At 41.7% G+C, this 23,686-nt stretch overlaps 3 protein-coding genes across 7 annotated transcripts; all 3 read right to left on the bottom strand.

Annotated features, from left to right (window-relative positions):
• Positions 1–4: 4 nt before the first annotated feature.
• Positions 5–673, bottom strand: LOC135502239 (calponin-2-like). The gene has a single exon (XM_064794898.1). It carries the CDS (start codon positions 671–673, stop codon positions 5–7), a length of 669 nt encoding a protein of 222 aa, XP_064650968.1.
• Positions 674–3,208: 2,535 nt separating this feature from the next.
• On the bottom strand, positions 3,209–3,646 carry LOC135502240 (calponin-2-like). The gene has a single exon (XM_064794899.1). The coding sequence runs from the start codon at positions 3,644–3,646 to the stop codon at positions 3,209–3,211; it is 438 nt and encodes a 145-aa protein (XP_064650969.1).
• An 832-nt stretch (positions 3,647–4,478) lies between these two features.
• Positions 4,479–23,050, bottom strand: LOC135502083 (uncharacterized). Of its 5 annotated transcripts, XM_064794620.1 has the most exons (7): positions 22,889–23,050; positions 15,605–15,628; positions 13,495–13,539; positions 9,239–9,381; positions 8,943–9,048; positions 8,625–8,762; positions 4,479–8,080 (listed from the first exon to the last, which is right to left on the bottom strand). In XM_064794620.1, the coding sequence occupies exons 1-7, from the start codon at positions 22,928–22,930 to the stop codon at positions 6,230–6,232; spliced, it is 2,349 nt and encodes a 782-aa protein (XP_064650690.1). In that variant the 5' UTR covers positions 22,931–23,050; the 3' UTR covers positions 4,479–6,229. The 5 variants fall into 5 exon arrangements, with proteins under 5 accessions (XP_064650690.1, XP_064650691.1, XP_064650692.1 ...); XM_064794621.1 differs by lacking the exon at positions 15,605–15,628; XM_064794622.1 differs by lacking the exon at positions 13,495–13,539.
• Between the last annotated feature and the right edge of the window lie 636 nt (positions 23,051–23,686).

Genomic DNA, 23,686 nt, shown 5'->3' on the forward strand with positions numbered 1-23,686 from the left:
AAGTTCAGAGCATGCCCTGGGTGTCCTGAGACATGTCCGCAATTTTCATGTCGTTGATATGACGCGGAGCACCAAACGACATCCCTGACTGGGAATCCCCGCCAGTGTAGCCTGCTTGCATACCAAGCACAGCCTGACCTTCTGCACACATGTCGGTAACCTTGATGTCGTTGATGTGCCGAGGGGCACCGAAGGACATCCCCTTCTGTGAGGCACCACCGGTGTATCCAGCCTGCATACCGAGGACGCCTTGGCCATCTACACACATGTCGGCAACCTTAATATCGTTGATATGACGATTGGCACCAAACGACATTCCAGACTGAGACGCGCCGCCGGTGAAGCCAGCCTGTCCGCCAAGAACTCCCTGGCCATCGCGGCACATGTCGTCAACTTTGATATCGGCGCAATGGCGCCCGCCGCCAAACGACATCCCGGACTGCGAGGCACCTTTGTTGTAACCAGCTTGCATCCCAAGGACACCTTGACCGTCTTTGCACATATCTTCAACCTTGATATCAGCGATGTGCCTACCCGCTCCAATAGACATGCCGGACTGGGAAGCGCATTTGTTCGTCCCCGCCTGGAGACCGATCATAGTCTGTCCCGCCCTCATCTGCTCGTCTGTGAATTCTCTTACGTTCTTCGTGGTGGGCCTGGCTCCGATTGTCATTCCTGGGAACTGGTTCCTCTGACACTGAAGAAGGATTAATGGTAATAGCGTATACAAGAGAAAGAATTGATAGAACAGAAAAAGTAGAGATCGTCAGGATTAAAAGCAAGGGAGACCTTTTTATTGAATTTGTGGAGAAAATAGAATAATGACCAACGTTTTTAAGGAAATGTTCTGAAGAGTTGAAAATGAGAAATGTTTCGTTTTTCGTAGTGATAGTGATAGTCTAAGTGATAGACACGACAATGTAGATACTGTGAACTTCATTCATGTAAGTGACTTGTTACTGAAAAACAATCAAAGGACATTGTGGATTTTCATTTAGCAACATGCATAAAAACCCCGAATATAACTATCAACAACAACAAAACTAACCCTGTTACCAAGCCAACAGCAAGATAACAAAGACATACATGTATATTCACAAAGCATACGATTCATTTCGCTATGGAGGAGGAATACTCCCTGGAGAAAATCAACTCCAAGCGCTCAACGAACGCTGAAGAAGAACAAAGCATAGTTCCCGACTCTTAACCATACTTATTGCACCTGTAAAAAGAAAAGTTAGGTTAATCGAATTAGATAACGTATTGAACTCGGAACTTATTATCATTGCAAACTGCTGAAGAGGAAAGGTTTAGGGCGTGTGGTTCGGGGGACAGGCGGGCCATGTGATATGTACAGTCTTGCATGAATGTCAGGGAACGTGAACGTGAACGAGGATATTGAATTCTGAAGCAGGGGCGGCCACACGTTCATGTGCTGCTGTGGATTGTAGAATTGTTTATCTCGCCAAAATGATTCGGATTGTTTGGCAATGAAACGGTCGGTATGGGGTAAAACTGGAAAGTGCTGTGCAGTAAAAGAGGCGCGCAAAATTGTCATTTTAAGGAAAAAGTTGTAAAAACGGAATGGTGCATAGACTTAGATCTAAAATATCCATTTGAATTTCTTATATCAATTAACAGCGCTGTGTTTGCATAAGGGAATGAAGATTAAACCTTTTGTGAAGTGTGGTGTATACAACTATAAGGAGATTATTTTGCCAATTTACTTGTATATGTAAGCGAATGTTTGTTACCATTGGTTACAAGGCACTGCTTAGTACTTTCCTGGTTGCTAGGTGTTACTATGGCTACCGAAGCATAAACACAAGCAGGTGGGGAAAGGTGGAAAAAATGCACTACCAAAGGACATCAAGAGGCTGATATGGCTTTTCTGATAACCTCGTGCCCATGGTAACAATACCACGTGATCATCATCCGCAACTTGTGCCTGCATTTCTTTTTGTGTCAAAGATGAAAGTAATTATGTCGTTCTCAAGTAGGTCAATTCAAACACCATATATCAACTAGTCACAGATGAAATGAACTTCTGAAAGAAAGCAGGTCCTCAGCTCAGAGTTTAAAGAACACAAGATTCTTATGTGATCCGTAGTGTCATCAAGTCAAAAGGTACAGTTAGCTAATCAAGCAATCAAAGACTATCGTCGACAATACATTTAACAAAGCAGCCAGGGAATGGTTATTAGCAATAACAAATGGCAACACGAATTTATTTATATATCAGTTTTCAACACACGCATTCAGGGGATGCATATTAGATGTGTTTTAACTGGCATGGATGCTTATGAAGTATATGCTAATAACCTGCGTTTCATCCAAGACATGAAGATAGCTCCTAAAAATGTTCGTTGTTCATTAAAGAGCGACAGATGTCCACCACAGACGTTCCTTATCCAAGTCCCAGGCATCATCCTATGCTATTTCTGGTTCCGTTTTCGAGTCAAGTGTAGGCTATTCGGCAGCCAGTTTGGATTGATTTGGCAAAATTGATTTTGAGGCAAATGAGGGGTTGCCCCAAAGCCTATTTTGAAGGGTATGGTCCCAGAATTACAAAACCATTCACGAATCCGTCACACACATTGGAGAGGTATCACCATCTTATGTGTTTGTATCCTTCATATAACAATCAAACAATATCTTACGCAAATGAAGGTGAATTTTATTTCATACGTTTTGTCTTAACAGTTAGCTGTAATTCATAACATGAGTAAAATGTAGACGTTTTGATGCACAGAGCGTTTGTTTATATAAGCTTTTTCTGAGAGGGACATTTTAAAAGAACAATTTGGAGATAAGACGTTGGTGTAAAGACTTCCATTTGTATAAACTTTATGTTTAAGGTATACAGTTTGAGGTAAAATCGCTGTTTGGAAAATCATCTAATAATTTGCCTTTCCAAATCGATCTAATCGTTTTTCATCAATCTTTTGACCGTTAATGCGCAAGTCCAACTGCCCAGAACATCTTTGTGCGAGTCTCCTTGGGCTTCGACAAGGTGAATTTGAATAGAAAATGTATGGACAAGTCCAAGGGGACGTGTACATCTGAGTCCATGATATGTACAACTAAAATTAACAGATTATAAAGATTTCAATCAGAATGAAAATCTTCAAATCTAACAGAACTGATAGAATTAAACAGAATGTGAAAGAAGTGTTGAGTTCCTCCTTGTAGTGAAGCACTTCCACCTCTACATCATGCCTTGTGACTCCTTCGACATGTCAGTGACTTTGATGTCGGAGATGTGACGGGCGCCTCCACTGGACATCCCCTTCTGTGACGCCCCACCGGTGAAACCAGCTTGCTTGCTGAGGACGCTCTGGCCCTCTTTCGACATTTCCGCGTCAACCTTGGTGTCGCAGATATGGCGACCTGCTCCGAAGGACATGCCGGACTGAGAAGCTCCACCGGTGAAGCCTGCCTGCTGACTGAGCATGCTCTGGCCATCTTTTGACATGGCATCCACCTTAATATCAGCAATATGGCGGCCAGCACCCATGGACATGCCCGATTGGGAGGCTCCGCCAGTGAAGCCTGCCTGCATGCCTAGGATGTTCTGACCAGCCTTCATCTGCTCGTCGCTGAACTCCCTGACGTTCTTTGTGGTTGGCGCCGCACCGATGGTCATGCCCGGGAATACGTTTCTTTGAGCCTGAAGATGGAAGGTGGGTTAAGTAAACATGCTCTTCTAAAGGTTCCTGGTGATACTAGTTGCATTTTTTTCAAGCCCCAGTAATGTAGCCATCTAGAATATTAAGGGTTTTGACAGAAGACTCACATTTATGATAATGTTATGCGCCATCCCACTACAGATGTGTCAATACATTGATGAACCTGATACCCATACATATGTTTCGAGCTTTTGTACGAGTCCCAGTGAAGTTTAAGGCTGGGGAAACTAAACTGAACACAAAACAAATGTGAAGTAAGAAAAATGATGGACAGAGACAGAATGATAACGCAAAAAATGAACAGAAAAACGCGGCGCGATTTAAGGGAGGTAGTAGATGAACTCAGCATTTTCTTGAACGTTGTTGCTGCAAGATGTGATAAATCAATTAGGGATCGATTACACTTTTCAGCTTGCTTCGTCGCGTGAGTACATTAAGTACGCGGGGGGAGGGGACGCGACCAACCATGCCAATTGGTGTCATTGCTTCGTAGCCTTAGAAGTATTGAAATTACGATTTGCTGCCAAATGTTAACAGAAAGATGAGGCCTCAGAGACATACACGTTTTCTTCAAAGTTTTTTTCTTGGGAGACGTCGTTTATGCTGCAAAGTTGCAATGTGTTTCACACAAAAATGCAAGGTGTTCACTGCAGAATATATCGCGCTAGAGCAGTACATCTACCGAACAATTCAATCTTTAAGACGATTTTCAATCAACCTGCAGCTAAGCTATGTGTTGTGACAAAAATATATAAAACTAGCTTTTTGGTTATAAACGTATGACAGGTATACAATCAGAACAAAGTTGCCAGTGGCAAAATGCATTTATTTTATAAAATATTCGGGTATATTCGACGGACAGTCAGTGCCTCTCCACTTCCCCTGACTCTCTGGCCGAAGCGGCGTTGAATTCTTAACAATATTCTTTACCAACATATAGACAATACTTGCGTGAAGCCCTGGTGAATGAAAGATTCTTAGGTCTCGGTGCTGAGGGAAGGCGGTAGTCCGCTATGAGCTTTTGACCATCTCAAAAGTTTCACCACAAAAGTCGTTCATTCACCAGCAGCGACTAATAATAAATTGCTTGAGATTATTTACCTACGCCATATACAATATATTAATGACTAAAGTAAACAGAAGTGTCTAACAATTGAAGCTTCATGCAGCCTATATTAACCTTTAACCATCACAGAACCTTAGATTCTTATCAAAAGCACGTATCTACAACATGAGTTGAACCTTTGCAAGTTTGAAGAATTTCTTAACCAACAGGAGTGCGAAATCATTCATCTGACTTTCAAACTTCTACATCGGTTTCACTCTTCCAGTTTTGATATTTTTCATCTTTGAAAAGGCCAATTCGAGACGAGACGTTCATATTTCCAGCGTTCATGCATCCTTACAGCAAGTGCTACAGTCTCGAGATGTGATTCCTCGTAACCTAGTGTTCTCTTCGTGTACTACAATGTTCTACCTCGACACGCTACTGTCCAATTCGTATCCTATGTACACATTGATCACAACAGTTCTGTATATTTAGGTGAGATTGGGCTTGCAGTAGTCATATTATGATGACGTAGATACCACAGACTTAAGACGTCATCAGAATTGTTAAAATGGATGCTGTAAAAGTTAAAATACATCTACTTTGGAAGGAATATAATTTCCTTTCGTTTCATTTGAGTTTGACATAAAATGAATATCGATGATGTTCCTGCAAGCCCATCCCACCAGAGTATGGTGTCAAGACCGGAAGTAGGTTTTTGACATGCGCGAACTCATCAAATAATAGTCCGTTCAGATACTTCTGGATGACTGCAGACACTTCGCCCACAAATTCCGCCTCGTGTGTCCTGTTATGCACGTCAAAACGATACTTCTAGTTTGACAAGACCTCATAAATCTTATCTCTTGAACAATATTTTCATTGTCTAATACAAAATATGAAAAATCTGCGAAGTTTTTCTACCAGTGCTTACGAAAGTATCTTTTGAATCAGTCAACCGACGAAAAGTCGACTCTGACTGACAGATCGAAAATCCAATCAGCGCCCTTCGTCATGTTCGAATCCAAAATCTAATATTTAAAATAACCTATCACTGTCAAGTGATATGTATCGACATTCCTGATTGCCCGATTTTGAATTTCAATATCGAACCAGGTCCTTCCAATCAATTGTCCTTCGACGCCTGATTTCAAATGTGACAATTTCTAAATTGAAACGCATGGTCCTTGACAATGTCAACAAGAACACTCGAAAATAAAATGCTGCTTACTAAATACTAGCACTGGTGATGTCTTGCAAACGTGGTGTCGGAAACGAATATCAAAGTCACAGTGCACAATATAGGCCTGATATTAATAGTATGGCGCCATTTAACAGTATCCGTAAATGAAAAGGTTTGCAGATGCTCTGGTTTTCACTTGCGTTGATTGAATCCATCAGTACGTTAGAAATAATAGAAATATAAACAATGTTCTTTGTTGATGGTGAAGAAAAAAGTGTCTTCAATGTCAGTCCAGTTAGTCATAGTTCCTTAGAAATCTGAAACATCCGCAATTTGCCTTTGCGCGCCGAAATGCATTCCCTGTTGGTTAGCGCCTCGGTTGGTTCCCATTTGCAGTGGTATCATTCCCGCGCTGTCTTGGGCGTAGGGATCCGACTTGATGTCTCCAACGTGCCTCTGGTTGCTGAAATTCATGCCTGCTTGGGAGGCGCCCTTGTTGTAACCGTATTGCGAGCCGATGATGCCAGCTCCCTCTTGCGAGTACTCGTCTGCTCTGACGTCTGCGCCGTGCCTCGTTCCGCCCATGACCATTCCAGACTGTGTGGCACCTCTGTTGGAACCCGATTGTAATCCGATGACACCTTGGCCTTCCATTGACCCGGGGTCGAGTTTCATGTCGCCAGCATGTCGGACACCGCCCATGACCATTCCGGATTGTGACGCCCCCGTGTTTGAGCCTGATTGCAAACCAATAACGCCTTGCCCCTCCATGGACATGGGGTCGACTTTCATATCTCCTGCATGACGGACTCCACCCATGACAAGACCCGCCTGGGATGCGCCTCTATTCGAGCCTGATTGGAGACCGATAATGCCTTGGCCTTCGGTAGTCATTTGGTCAACTTTCATGTCGCCACCATGTCGGACACCGCCCATGACCATTCCAGATTGTGATGCCCCCATGTTAGAGCCTGACTGGAGACCAATAATGCCTTGCCCATCCTTCGACATGGGGTCGACTCTCATATCCCCGCCATGACGCACGCCTCCAAACGACATGCCCATCTGTGAAGCGCCCTTGTTGGAGCCGGACTGTAGACCAATGATTCCCTGACCTTCTGCTGAGATCTCATCGCACCGAATGTCACCAGCGTGACGCACTCCTCCAAAGGACATTCCTGATTGGCTGGCGCCTTGGTTGGAACCGGCCTGTAGACCAATCACGCCCATTCCTTCCAGTGCCATGTCGTCTGTTCTGATATCACCGCAGTGGCGGATAGAACCGAACCCAATCATTCCCTTCTGCGAATCGAATTTATTTGTTCCGCACTGTAGGCCGATTACTCCCTTGCCTTCCTCCGACATATCATCGCAAGTGAGATCCGCGCAATGCCTCACGCCGCCAAAGGTCATTCCTTTCTGAGATGCTAATTTATTCGTGCCATATTGCAGACCAATGATCGCAGAGCCCTCGTTTGACATATCATCAATCTTGATATCACCGCAATGGCGGACGCCACCCATGGGCGCCATTCCAGCCTGGGAAGCGAGTTTGTTCGTGCCGTATTGTAATCCAATGACCATGTCACCGTCGGTTGACGCTTTGCCACAGTCGATATCTCCTCCGTGTCTGACGGAGCCGAACCCAGACATACCCTTCTGCGAAGCGAACTTATTCGTGCCCGACTGCAACCCGATAACATTATGTCCCTCTTTCACCGATTGGTCGCACCTGATATCGGAGACGTGCCTCACCCCTCCCATTGCACACATGCCTTTCTGCGACGCGAACTGATTCGTCCCCGACTGCAGCGATAGGTAGTTTTCGCCCTCCTTTGATTGTAAACCGTCGTGTTTTGTATCTCCTGCGTGCCGTACCGCTCCCATGCTCGTCATGCCCTTCTGGGACGCGAACTGATTCGTACCAGACTGCAAACTGATCACGGATTCTCCTTCCTTTGACCCAGGACCACAGCTAATATCACCGACGTGCCTAACTCCTCCAATAGTCATACCCTTCTGTGAGGCCAGTTTGTTTGTGCCGGACTGGAGCCCAATGATCGTATGTCCCTGCCGCAGCTGATCACGGGTGAATTGGCGACGGTTGTTGTTGAGAGGACCAGGTCCGATTGTCATGCCCCTGAACCCGCATCGCTGAGCCTAGACAACGAAGAAGGGGAGAAGAGGGATGTAAGGATTTTGAAGTATTTGGTTGATACAGTTAGCTGACAGAACAAGACAGGAGAGAGGACTTGGCAGAATTTTTTAAGATGAAGATAAAACACCACTCGTTATAAAAGTTTGAGAACAGAGAAGAGGAGGGTGTGTAGCGTGTAGCCGTTGGAAAGACAGATGATAAGTGGCCTAGAAGGGCGAAAGAGAGTTCATGTTGTCTGAGCGCACTCTACTTTCTTGGGGAAGATTCTACGGATGAAGCTACATAGATTACTTTCGTTACTTGTTCCAGAAGGAGTTCACAGATGGAAAGGGAGACACACAAAACTAAAAAGAAGATTTCCGCCTAGCGGAAGCTCTTACCCACCTGTCTCCTGTTCCGGTTCCAGAGTCTTATCCATGGAAACATCCGCCATCCTTGTCACGTGATCGACGAGCGAGAACGGAAGGGTTGAATGAACAAATACAAGACATAATGAAAATGGAAACATATGGGAAATGGGGATTGGGGAAAACTGTTTGTGCCTACCTCGGTTCCAAGAGCCATAATGCAGTTGAGAACCTGCGGCATGTTGCGTCCCTCGTACAGATCGACTGTCTGGAAGGTACAGGTTTTGGGTACACCGTAGGCTTCGCAACCGACGACGAAGTTTTGGATGTTCTCCATCTGTGGAGGAGAGAAAGCGTGAGATTAGGCACGGAATGCAATTTCCAAAATCATAATGACAACTCATAGATTATAATGACGAGTTGAACTTCGTTACAGTTGATGAACTGAGTCATTAATATTCATATTCAATGACACACAGAAACAAGAATAAACACATTGATGAAGTACAGTACTTACATGGGCGAAAGCCATTTTTCCCTTGTTAAGCTTGATTTGTTTCTTTTTTGCTGCTGGTCCAGGCATGTTTTCTGCTGGGGTACCCTTGAACACTGCGTTAATCAATCTGAAAACAAGCATTTTGTTATTGAATTGATGTTCAAAGATTTTGATAACGAAAACACTTGGTGTCCATGTGTTTGAAATTCGTTGTAAGAAAGGATAGACCTCGGCTCTTTAGGATCAAAGATGGTGGCCTGTTTTGACGGACAACGAAGGCGTCCACGGCTGCGCAAGACTCTATCTACGGTACTTACTGGATTAGAAGGTGTCCATCGGAGAGCTGCTCCTTCACTTCCTTCATGCCTGGCTTCAGCTCTTGTGCTGAGGCATCACTGCAGAGTTCTTTAATCCACCTAATGACCTGCGCCTCGTGTTCACTGTCATATTTGGACGCCACCTGTAAGTATATAGAAGAACTCGGTGAATATCATGGCGAGATCTGGACTCGTGTGTCAAAATGTTTGGCCGATGATGGCTTCGGGTTGAACGTGGCAGTGTCGAAGAACGAGTAACTGTACCAATTTGATAAGACCAGACATTAAAAGATTTTGGTATATAACATCCCCTGCCAGCCTTAAAACAATATTCTGTAAGTTTTTTTTGGGGATAAGAAAGTCTGAGGTGGTTCAGGACAATCTTTTCAGTTTATCAGCTAATAAACACGTAATATCGTATGAATATGACGTACTTGTTGAACTTCAAAATCATAATTGGTAGATTCCATTATTAAAAGATGAAAAACAACTGCTGTCACAGCAATATTTTTGGTTTCTATCACTTACTTAGCTAAAATGGTTCTTAAAATGTTATTATCTCATGGGATTATCAGCTAATGTTAGACGTAAATATTTCAATTTGAACAAAATCTCGGTTGTCAGACAAAATTCACCAAAAAAGGGAAACTTTATAAAGTAAGACACTACTTTCCAACTCAGTGAATACCCATGATGTTTCTACGCTCGTTCAACAGAAACCAACACCAACCAAAAGCAAAATCTGCATATTCAAATTAATCCGTGACGTCAGACATAAACTTGACCAATGGGAATGAGACTGACTCTGTTTAAAAGACGTGACGGGCTCCACTCACCTGTATCCATCAACCCTTCCTTTATACTAGATACAATAAATAACAGAAGCTGGTAAAATCACTCATTTAAGCTTGGGTTTTATTGTTTCTTGATTTTTATCTTGAAAAGAGGCAATAAACGAATCGCAATTGGTTGTGAAATACATCATTTGGATGATTTTGAGACACTGCTTGTGAGTAAAACTCAAGTTATTCAAGTGATTTTACCTTGGTGTGTTTCTGCCAGGTCAGCCCGCAGAATCAAGCAGTGTTTGACCTGATACCGCTGAAGAACCTTAGCAAAACATACCGAAAAGACTTACTCTATATAGAGAGGGAAGGCGGGCATGGCTATTAGAGAACGCTTTCACCAACATGATATCAGTTAACGTTTCAATAACCACGCCCTATACACTGGGAACTGGTTGGGGATAGCTATCAAAATTTGAAGATGATATAGAACAGGATAATATAGAGTGAGATTTCATAGACTGGTAACATATTATAACTGGAGTTTAACACTATATTTTCAAGGTTGGACAAGCCGGGTGGACGCACGCCAGTTTGAATAGACCAAAACAAGTTTTACTAAGATTGATCGCCATCTTCTAGTGTCATTTAGGAAGAGTTTAATAGAAGGCCGGAAAGTCTGGACCTCGCAAGACGAGTTGGCGAGAGAGAAAAGTCACCGGGTAGAGTGACAGAGTGGTGGCAGAAGTAGGAATACTAGGGTAGTAAAAACCATGAGGTCAATCCAGAAATAAGCTGTAATTGATTCCTACAAGATTATCAAATTATCTACCAAATTCGACTGATCAAATCAACCTAACGATATTCTTGGTTTTTAGTTTGATTTTGACGAAAACAAACCGCGAACTGGCCAAAATGTATTGATATTTTACGATTGTTACCGACATTTACCGATAAACATCGAAATGTACCCATTTTTTCCGACATTTTCCGTTGTAACCGATATTTACCAATGTTTACCGAATTTTCGATTTTTTGAAAACTCTTCGACAACTATACTTGAATAGGAGCCTATCTAATTCTGTTTCTTTATCACACTACATTTTGATAGCTTTCCCAGGTGACCTCGAACTTTGATATCCTCACATTGAAAGAAAGATACAACTTACCTACATGTCATGACGTCACAGATACATTAAATATCGATATAATATATGCAGTTTTTTGTATTTTGACACGCAAGTAGTTCGGTAGTGGCGAAAGTACGAACAAACATTCATAAACATGTAAATGGTGATAAACTTAAGGAAGATACGTTTTTTCAACATAGATATAGGTATTACTAAATGATCACTGCGTAGTATAAATGTAGCTTAATTTCAAGGAACTTCAGATCAAACAACAGTCCTTGAATTTGAAATGTTCGACATTACATCTTTAGTACCTTCAACTTCAACACATGTACAAATACTTAATTGTTAAAATCTCTATAAGTGGTCTCTCTGTCTTTTAATAACAGACGCTGGGTATTATTTTCAATGGCGTGTGTGGTGCAAATAACTCAATCTCATAAGTCTTCAATAACTAATTTAAAAAATTATGATTTACACAATAACTTGAGATCGTCTAAATTATAGGTAATTTTTTAATGCAACCCAATGCAAACGATTAGTTTAATTATTTATAGAAAGGATGAACACTTATAGTCTGTGTATTGCTTTGATGTGATGAAAAATACAGGCATTTGTACGGACGGGAATGGTCTGCAGATTACATTAATTATTTATTTAAAAAAATGTCTGCAGATGCTTCTTATCGTCTGCAGCGATACCCACGGGAAAGTTCATTAGATTTGTGCAATTTTTCGTCAGAATGTTTTGATTCATTTCTTGGCCAAAGATGGACCATTCTGTCTCTTTTATCACATTACATTTTGAATTCATCAGACCATCCGAAGTCACGTAGAAATGGACGTGTTTTATATGAATGATGATGATATCTGGGTTAGATTTTGAATTCAGAATTCAGCAAACATCACCTAAGAAACGTTTCGGTGTTGATGGGACAACTTGGGCGATGGATATGGGTGGTCAGGAGGAAAATTGCCCTGCTCGCCGCTCTTTGCCAGCACATGTAGCATTACACTAAAGGTGAGCTCTAAGAAATGATTTTGGAAGTGTTGCGAGGTGGTTTTGGACATGGCTGGCAAATTTCAGAATCCATGTAATGGTAACATTATCTTCTTGTGCATTGTTCATTCAGTGTAGTTGAGTGATTTTTCATGATACTGTTAAGGAAGTCGCCGACTAGCTTGGGGCCATTTTCGAAAACCAACTATCTCATGCCCAAGTTGTTCCTTTAATGTTGAAGCAGGTCTTCTAGGAACAAAGGACATGCGCAGTTTTCGGTATCTTAAAAGTCATTTGCAACCTGTGATGTTGTAAAAAATGGACATTTGCAGAAAACGTGTATCCGTATTCTTTGCGCCATAACTCAATCAAAAATTGACAGTTATGGGAGTCGACAATGAACGTAAATATGTTGTGACCTATAAGCTTTGACCTAAACTAAAATTCCTAGAGTCAACAGAAATCCCCCCTCGAAATTCCAATTATAGATACTGATTGCTTGCTTACAAAGTGAACTAAATTTGTAAATTGAAAATTGTGAGAAATTAACTTAGAACTATGATCGACGATTGACGAGTTTTAACAGCATTTCGACATGTTTTTAACATTGGGACAGTCTTCTCCTGTAAATGCTCTTTTGAAAACGTCACATAAAGAAAATTGAAATTGGGGGCTAGGCGTTGCATAAAGTACTTTAAGACAGAAGAAGGGGCTTTGGATATAGAACATAAAGAGGAGGTATTGCCAACCATTCGTTGGTAGAGTTGGGTAACACCAACTCAACCTCGAGTGCGCATGCGTATCCATACAGAAACTGAAAACATCTTAATCCTGAACATCAACAACATCAACAACATCAACACCCACAATTACGAAATGTAATATTTTTTTCTCTGGTATGTGTTGGTTTTATCCGTGGGTTGTAAATAGTTTCTTTTCTAACACTGATATGTATTCATATCAATTGATGATGAGATATTATTTGTGAGTATCAACGGCTAGTGAAACCAACAGAATCAAAATTTAGCGTATACATACAAAAGAAATGCATTTGAAATGACATGCCGAAAGTAAATCATGCTCAAACGTAACATGGTGCAAAACTGTGCATGTCATGCCAAACGAGAGAAAGCAAAACTAAACAGTCCTGAAATCATCGTTATTCTACATGTAATGCCCTACACTAGTACTAGATGACCTTCCAAGGTCATATAGAAACCGAATGGCCAAATTCAAGGCCACATGACCAATGTCAAGGCGTTACTACTTGGATCATGAGATCCAAGTTCAAGGTCATCCAGGAACTATATGACCAAGGTGAAGGTCATGCGTTGTGTGTTACCACTGTGAGGGCCCAGGGGACGGTAGCATCGGCATTGTGGAAGCGCTAGGTGACGTGAATAGAAATAGAAACGATTAAAGATAGGAAAAGGATTCTGATCAGGTAAGTGAGCCCAGCTCACTTATTGTAATGTTGGTTGAAGGCCTAGCCTTCTTAATTTGTGCTGGGAAGAGCACCGAGGTTTGAAGGAGAGAGGATAGGTCAAACATGGTATGTGGGCGTCAAAGGGAGGGGGCACGTTTTGAAAGGACGCTTCCGAAAATCACGCGCTTGGCCCAATTGCAAAGGTATCCGTCCCTTCAAAGAACGACAGACAAAGGCGGATAAACGACGCTTTTTATCCAAGGAGTCTCTGCAGCTCGTAACACTGCACACTGCACACGTAAGCAGGCCAGAGGGAATTGTGCCAGTCAGCAATGTACCTGACCTTGAAACAGGGGTCACAGTCACTTTACCTCTGACCTTGACCCCTGCCTTGTGGTCGTTTCGTGAGAGCGAGCGTATGCAATTCACACCTGGAGCTTGGAGTTCACGCCAATTCCTACACGCTCATACGCATACGTACAAACACACGGGGGTAGATACTACGGAGACGACACTTTTGAAAACAAGGGAGCCTCTCACTTTTTTTATTAATATTTTCAGTTACATTTACAATCATGACTCCTAGTTAAACGATTCGGCAGCAAGGTCACAAGCATGGTCGTAACTCTAGTGTGAGAGACTCCCTCTATAAATCCCAGGAGTTTTGTGTATTTGAATCAAATGCCAATTCAGAAAATGAGAACCGAGTTATCATGATGTGTAGTCAGTACAATGTGTACAAATTACTTGAGTAAAACATTCCAGTTAGAATTTTAGAATTTGTAATGCACCGCAGCCATTTTGCAACCTCGTATACTAATTTGAATACCCAGGAACGAGGATGCATCTCAACTTATTGGCTTAGCTGCACGGCATGACTTTCGGTGCGTGTTATCATACAATAACAGTTGGAACAAGCAACAAGAAAATAACGAAAGCTGTTTTTGAAGTTTGAACAAAATAAAGAAAAGATGTTTATGCGATGGCAGTTGCGAGATTTTTACAGTCAAATTTGCATCAGTGTGCTTTGGGATCTTTCAAACAGACTGGTGCCCTAAATCGACGTATGCCATGATATGCCATTGGCACGATAGTCATCACAGGATCTTGCCATAGTTTGTCAACAAAATATGACATTTGAGGCACAAACCAATCACGTTTGTAGAAATTTGAAAGCGGAGAAAACTTTACATATTTCAGCTGTGCCGGGAGTGAATTTCTACGGTTTGAGGATGATGATATTATTACATGAATGCACACCAAGTCAGTGTCAAACCGTTCGCCCACGTTTCGAAAAGTAAAACGTCTTTTGCAACTTATTTGCCAGGTTTTCGGTTAATTCACAAAACTAAATATTTTATTTGACTGAATTTTCAAATTTCACAGATAAGGAGGAAATTATTTCCCGTATTTTCATTTGTTCATTGAACATCACAGGTGCGGTAATTCTGGATTCTCAACTTCTGATTGGACAATGCGACCGGATGTTTTTAATGCAATTTCAATTTAGATAAAAAGAGTGGATTCTTTTCCAAAAAACGGGCAGATAGTTTAGACACAGACTAGCATAGAAAGGCAAGGTTGTGAGCGCTTTCGTCAGGGGAGGCATGAACGCAGGGCCAGACCGCAAACCTCGGACACAACGCCAAGCAGGCAACAGCAATCCAAAATGGTTGATTTTCGCGGGCTAAAAGGTGCAGACACCGAAACTAGAAGCGCTGACGTCAGCGAAATAAAAAATTAAAAAAATGATTTTTACAAAGGTTTTTTCTCAGTTCAATTTCAGATGCGATTTAAAAATAATTACTTAAATTCCGTAGGTTTCGTGAAGCTAATTTGCATATCACGTGACGTAGTTGCATGACGTAATTCTAGAATCGACATCTGCTTGGTGACGAAATGTCATACTTACATTCCTCGGTGGTATGCCTTACTCTTTGTACAGGCCTACCACATAACCAGAAATATGCCAAAATTTCAAGAAATTGGACCCGGTCTTTTTGAAAATATGTAAAGTCAGTCTTACCGCTTTTATCAAACCCAATGCACACTGAAATGAAGAGATTAACAGAAATTAACAAGGGTAACTGGGTGATGCAGATACCTCTGACAAATTATCCCTGTTTTCTCATCATGGTCTTTTTTGTAAAAGTTTACGGAAAATGTTTCTTCATAAATGTTCTTTCCAAAATAAGTTTGAGACAAAGGAGTGACACTGCCGCCATCTTGGATTGCAAGATGGCGGTAAAGTTCTTTTTTCTGCCATCATGAATACAAGATGGCGTAAAAGTTTTCTGCCAACTTAAAAACAGTAGGGTGATAAAGTTCGTTTCCTGCCAAGCTCAGTTGCAAACAAAGGTATGAGTTTTTCCCCATTGAAATGTGACGACCGTGTTGTCTTTAAAGTGTTTAAGAATTATTTGTTATCCATTGAGTCATAGCGTTAATATTCAAGATTCATGGAGACTGTCAGACAAGATCTGCTAAAAGTGCGGGAAAGCATGCGCGTGCGCGTCTCACCTTACCCAGCTAGCCTGTAATACCAAGCGCTTCTCAGTCGCCCCCAACCCCATGCAGCTTTACTGAGAGAGGGTCAACTTCAATCTCTAGTGTTCCAAAATGATTGGCAATTTCATGTGACTCGTAATGATTGGGTAAATAATTCCACAATCAGTATTTTTGATTAAGCTTTTGATACACTCTTGTCTTCGGCAAATTTGATTATTCAATGAAAGCAACACTTCTTTTTTAACAACAAAATGCTCCTGTACCTCGGTTCTCATTATTCGAATGGGCATGATAACATAAATGACAACTTGACGACAATGTTACATAAAGATGGGGAGTTACTTGGAGTCACACCTCGACCAAGAGTATCGCGAGAGCCTCAGAGTGAAACTACGTAAAAAGTTCAGATCCGAAAATTTCGATAATTCCGAATTTTTCTCGGCGTCTTCCGATTTTTTAATTTCCTTCCTTTCATATTTTCGAATTTTTTTTCTCGATATTTTCCGAGTTTAAATTTTCTTTCTCTACATCTTCAGTGAATGTATATTTCGTTCAAAACCAAATATTTTGTTTGCTTTTAATGCACATAAATATAATTTCGTATTCCAGGTTCGTGCCTCGGAAATTGTCCGAGATGTTATAGGAACAACACGGATATTTCACACATAACTCCGGAAAATTTCGATTTGGACTCTTTTGAAATATTTTTCGTAGTTTCTTTTTCTTGTCAGGCAGGGCCACACGGGACAGTCTCACCCACACTCGGAAAATGTAATACCAACCTCCGGAGAAACATGGAGGCAAGCTAGCTTCCGGTTCCTGTTTCCATAGCAACATGTTTAGGACCTGTGATGGCGGAAGTGTACATGTGAATAATCAAAATTAGTACGAAAGAAACAAGAAATAAAAGACTTAGTGCCAACCTCGTCGCCATGGTCCATTTTTACACTGGCATCGTATACAAACACATAGTTTACAGATGTAAAGGTAGACCCTGAGGACGAAATTGATTTAGTCTTTAAATTGTAATTCAGCAAAGGAAAAAGTGCAAGAGGCAGACGGTTCATGCATCAGAGGTCTTCCCTGGTTTGGAATTGGATCGTCGTTGCTTCTCTACCCCACCACAGAACACTTCGCTGAAGCTAGGAACCCACATGTTACTGTCTCTGCTTTCACGTCGCATGGGTATTGAAAATCCGATATTCTAATAGCGAAACAACTTGTTTGGACTGAGGGCCATTGTGTCGTCTGAGGCCAAAAGTACAAAGCGCACCATACCAGGGAAGTTCTGAATCCTACCGAATGATATTGCACGTGAAAATGAGCATGCTTTAGTTAATAGCTGGGTAGGTTTTGCATTAGATTATTTAGAAGGCGATTAGTGAAAATTGAAATGCTGTCCACCGGAAATCCACGCTTAAAAGGTTTCATAATTAACTTAAATATCTGAAATCATGGTGTGTTGAGTTTGGGACCCACGTTTGATGCAATATTTCTACTCAGAGAGATGTTCAACTTCGGAGATGTTTAACTTGACTTTGTCATACAAAGAAACAACATTGGTCGTTTTAGATCTCTGATTGAAACTCCGTAAAGATAAAGATACTTCCAAATACTCTTAACTACTCCCATTAAACGTGCTGTTACATGCAAAGTTTAGTATATGCATGCACTGTGTCAAGGATATGGTGAAAAGATTAATTATTGTACTGCTTTAGAATCGGATGCTAAATCCACAATATATCTTCTTTATGCCATGGCGGGGTTAGATTTCTAACATATTGCGGTTTCGTATTTCATTATTAGAAGTCGTTTTGAATGAATCCCACTCAGTACCCGGATGAAACATGGCCGCCAACGATAACGAGGCAAGGCCTGGTTGGATGATACTGCAGTGGCATCCCTGGGCCGGTACCTCAAGTGCAACAAGCCAGACAACGAGTTACCGGCAAAAAACAGTTATCTCGTCGAACTATTATCAGCAAAACGCCAATACTGAGTTTTATCGTGTTTATGAGTGGTGAGAAGCCTCTACTGACGTGCTGGTTTACCTGCAACACTGAAAGCCATGAAGGCAGTGTTACCCCTGTAGGTTATTAATAGCACAGAGGCTAAGCTAGGTGCAGCCATCAAGCTGATTCTTTCGCCATAAATAGGCAGCTATTCCATTCCCCGAAGTTGAAGAGGTGGAGTGATTGCTACAAGTTGTACAGCCATCTTGCATTGAACTAGAATTTGCTCTTAAAGGCGGCTGGCACCGTGTACTACTACTACGCCAAAAACTGATTTGAATTGACAAGTCGAAAGCTAAAGGAATCGCTGGTGCAAAAAGTAAGCTGTGTTCGTTTCTTTAATGTTTTCAACATATCAGATACCGTCACTTGCCTGTTCGTGGCTAGTATCTTGACCCCTTATATGAACAAAAACGTCAACAACATTCTTGTTACACACTACTCTACCAGTAACAGAAACTGCAAGACAGCAATCTGCAGCATCAACCTTGACCCTGGCAGGACGAAACCAAATGACCTTGACCTAGCCTCTCAATTGGAATCGGTACAAACCAAATTTCACTTTACAAGAGTATTTATTGAAAGATTCTGAAAAATGTTTCGATTCGCATCAGACTGGACTTTGCACTACCATGCTAAGAATAACTTCACCAGACAGAAAAAAAACACCGCACCAAATCAATCCAGTTTGCCTGACTGGAAAGGTTTAGGGAGATATTCCTCGAGTGTTGTTTCAGTTTGAGTTGATTCGATACGTGCTTGATGTTGATGGTTTTGATTATGCTTCGGTAAATTTGAAATTTTGCTTTCTGGAACAAGGGCAATGCCTTTAGTCACGCTGCAAACAAACTCTTGGCAACTCCTCAGATCGCACGTTCGTTTATTTTGACGAAGTAAAGCTCGAGATTTCTGGTCGACGTATCGAATAAAATCATCAATTGCTGTAATCTTGACGAGACCTTGGTGGGACCACCTGCAGGTTGGATCGACCTGTCTTCTAAGGTAAGATGTGTCATCACGAGAGTTAAAAACCAAACTAATTGCTACAGCGATTGTTACCGTTATTCGGGCAAACTCCATAAAAAGTTAGAGGGGTTTGATGTTGAGCATACGGGGTTAAAGCCAACCAAGTGATCAGAGATACCTACACCAACGAACATAACTTCTTAGTTGCACAGGTGATGGGTAACCCTAGCTTTAGTTTAGAGAGGATAGGCCTACCTGAGTAGGCATAGACATTATACAAGCATATTCTGTTTGTTTATACGTCTACCTAGGTATATACTTTGCAATGAATCCCACCTGTAAATGCATTGATTTAGGCCTGCACCTTTATTCCAAAGGCAAGATGTGCCAAAGATAAACTAGAAAGCTTTTGCGCAGGCCTGCATCTAACATTGCTTTGCAGATAAAGATGCGCTCTCAGCATTCCTTCTTCTAGAAACATACAAAGAATGTACACGCCCCTGCAACTTAAAGGCATACGATGTTCGAGCATATTGTTTTTCTTTGCCCCGCAGATAAATAGAATACATTCATTGCCGCTGTATATGTCACCGTGAAGCAGTTTGATTCGCGTATTAAGCACATCATCAATGGTCGGGGTTCAAGATGAGTAAAATTGTAAGTATCGTTCCTGAATCTGGACTAACAATTTTTACAAGGGCAAAAGCAGCATTAAGCATTAGCAGGGATTTATTTCGAGGGAGCGGCAATGCAGAGCATTTTCTTGTTATTAAACAACGGTTGTTTAAACACACTGGATCGGTTCACTTGTTGATGGATGCCAGCAAATCCATGCAACTTTGAACAACACGAAGCACTATACTCAAACGTTTGAAATTGTGACGCAGGTAATTTAGTTGTCTTCAATTGTCTTCGGGGGTTGATTGTGACTCTGCGCCGTGGGTGTGCCCCGGCCAGAGTGGAACCTGTTGTGTTCATCTCGTGTTGATGAAGAGACAGTTTGTAAAAGTAGAGTGAATAAAACGACAAGAGAAAGTGGTAAGATTATACATCATTCTCGGAGTTAGTTAATCGTTTGTGACAAGAGCTAGCCGGACAATGTCACAGTGTGTCACAGTGGCGCCCAACGTGGGGCGCCACTGTGAGATACGATGTCGTTTTATTCATTCGACTTTTACAAACTGTCTCTTCATCAACACGAGATGAACACAACAGGTTCCACTCCGGCCGGAACACACCCACGGCGCAGAGGCACAATCAACCCCCGAAGACAAGTAAATTACCTGCGTCACAAAATGTTTGCTGGTCGTCCTCCTTCAGAATTAAGCTTTGGTTTAAGAATATTTAATTTAGCTTTTGCTTTTACGGACATCGATGGATTACATCAAATTTGGAAAGTGATGCAAGCGTTTAAAGCATGCACACCCTTCTTTCTCTAAACCTATGGTGTTGCAGTCTGGTAGCAGGATCGCACACACTGGATACTAGACAAGCCACATGGCACACAATGAAGAGATTGCGTAAGCGGGTGCAAGTGTTCACCCAAGCTGATGGTGACGGGATGGGTAATTCCAAAGCAGTTCTAATTCTCTTACGTTATGTCTTTCTCAGGAACGATACTTACAACTTACTTTCGCTTCCTTCTGTAAGGTAAGGTCAGACATTGTTAATCCCAGCAGTGTACGACCTGTTACCCACAGACAATCAGTATGATATTCCCCCTTTCTATAGTTCAATTGTAGGAGCGTTACTGTTGCAAATCTAAAACTGATAAACCTGTATTACATGTATTGCCACCAGAAGGCGTCCTACTACAAGATCCAAGCATGTTCGATATAATGTACATGTATATTGTGTAATTGCGGTTATAGCGAAAGAGGGGGCATTTTCCCCACTTCATCTTTCATCTGACATTTAACTGGTTATATAGACTGGAATGCATTACTTGAATCCGGCGTGGGTGGACCGCAAGAATTTGAACATTTCAAAGGTAGTGTTTACCTTCAGAAGAAAAGAATTGTGACGCGTACGTGATTACTTTAACAGGAGATGTTGTATTGCCTACTGAGTATAACTATATTTTATCATGACTGATGTACTGTATCACCCAGCATGCCATTGCCCTTTAAGAGGTTAGAGAGACCGGCCGGTGGCGCCCCACTTTGTAATGGTTTTGCCATTGTGGCGTTTTGTAGAACTACTTGTTCTGTTACGTGCATTGTACGAATTTCGACATGTTTTGATTCCGATGATTAAAACCAGTTTAACAACATCCTGCGATTCGATCTTGTCTTCAATCAGATCACGAGGCCGTTGACCAGGAGGTCAATACAACTGACCGCTATATTATTTCTTCCCTATCATGGAACTGAATCAAAGAGATTGATTGCACAAACATCGGATTTGTGATACGTACACATTTTGCACAATATGTATACTGGCATGCACCCCCGCGGCATATATACCAACTAAGATATACGATATTCGATACGACGACCATACGAGTTAATACGATGCGATAGCGGTAAAATCAAATATCATGACTGGAAATACTTGACTCCGTAATGTATTAATGAATTTGCCCTACATCAGTTTTTGAGTGAATTTCACTACGCACCCACGTTGACGTTCTTTTTCTCGTGGTATATATGTGTGAACTATGATAAATTGAGTAACAATATCAAAATATGTCGACGTTTAGTTTTCAACCTTAACCGTATTAGTTATTACTTGATTAATGAGTGGGGTGTGTACATACTATTTGGTGCGAAGTGCAATTTGTCCAAAAAAGCATGAAGCGATGACGACGTTGTGTGAAGTTAGATAAAACTTGACATCTCGTGAGAATTGGCGAGTCTGAGACATGTATCATTCTGAGCTTACTCGGCGAAATATGCGAGAGAATGAAAGTCGAGGTTGGACCTCTAAGGAAGCGTTCTTGACGGCTTAAGTGACAGCTGTCATTGTTCAGGAGTAGATGTCACTTTCAATTAGCACTCTTCAAATCACTAAGATAGGAGATACCAAAATATGTCAACCCGCCGGCGTCCCAAGGGTGGTCGGAAGCTACCGGCGTCTGTTGCCAACATGAACTTCAGCAAGTCAAATGGTTAGAAGGGATGCAGAAAACTTCGGCTAATTAAACTTAACGAATTTGATAAAAACTAAAATCATCAACAGCATTCAACTTAATTTAAATTGTTAGTACATTGAATGTAGAAAGTCAATGAATGTTCATAAGCAATACGCAGACTACACATAAATCGATAACGTCACAACTTTAAGTTATATATTTCATTACTGACAGACGATATTATTCAATTTGCATACACAGACTATAACAACAAACCGGTTCCAGATGGCTGGAACCGGTTTCTAGAACCGGTTTTGCATCTGTCCAGATTTTTTTACATACCAACATTTGCGCACCGAGGTATCGCGAAATGCCACACCTTTAAAACATTTTACTAAGATTTATTTTTATTTCGTATAATGTAATTTTCCTGCTTAATTAATGTCATTGAATACATGGTGTATTTTATACACGTAACTTGATTTATGGTTTTAATTGAAGACAAATTTGTGATGCGCAGTCGGAGAACTTCAGTGATTGTTGTTACAAGGAATTGATAGTTTGGAAAGTTTTGAATTTCGATATTTGGGGAAATAAGGGCGTTGATTTTGTGGACTTGAATTCACACTACAGGAGGTCGATTCAAAATGGCGGAAGGGCTCGTTTCAACCCGGGGGGTCACGGAGGCCTATAAAACTGGTTGAAGCATAGGAATTTCGGGGAAAACAAACGAACAAACAGACGACATTACCTTGCTGGTGATAGCTCTCTGATCTCCAATGGGTGCAGCCATTGCGTTGATGAGGGTATCCGAAACGGGCTAAAAGGGCGAGGGACACGGTGTGAGTTATCCGGCGTGCGAGAAGCTAGTGGTGAAACGGGCAGGCAGACAACAGGTTGGGCTCCTAAACTTCGCCTACCCACTTTTCTAGAATGAGGGTAGAGAAGGGGGACTGCACCTTGCAATGTTGATTGGTTTCATTCCATGTTCGGTTTGCCTGAAACTATTCCACATTTTACACGATAGATTGTATACGCGGTATCAGCAAACTCGTAGGTGGATTGAACAGTTACCTGTAGCTTAGCAGACGATGGAGTGGAAACAACAAACCTCGTCCAATCTTAGCAAATACCTGAACGTTGAGTGCACACAGCAACGTAAGTTGCCTACCTGGGGTGATGTTTATTATTTCCGGTACACATGCGCATTGTTTGAAAACCCCTTCAGGGACCCCATCGGAAAGCGGAGGCTGAAGACGTGATAGTTTCCTCCCGAACTCGGATCATATTCAGATGCCTTGGATGCCTTGCCCAAATATGCGGCAAGGTTTACCTGGATGGTCTGCAGGTGGACTCGCGTATTTTTAGGCCTACAGGCAGAGATGTAAAGCACAGTCATTGCCAATTCCACCTTAGGTATAATGTAACTGTAGAGTATAAACGTACAGTCGTGCACAGACCGCTTCGGTCGAGTTAGGGTGAGGATTAATTCTGGTTGTGTCCCACCTTGAAACCGCTGTAGTCAACGGTAGTTTTTGAGCATCGAAGC

The sequence above is a fragment of the Lineus longissimus genome, chromosome 18 (assembly GCF_910592395.1).
Source record: "Lineus longissimus chromosome 18, tnLinLong1.2, whole genome shotgun sequence".
In the NCBI taxonomy this organism is placed as follows: Eukaryota; Metazoa; Nemertea; class Pilidiophora; order Heteronemertea; family Lineidae; genus Lineus; species Lineus longissimus.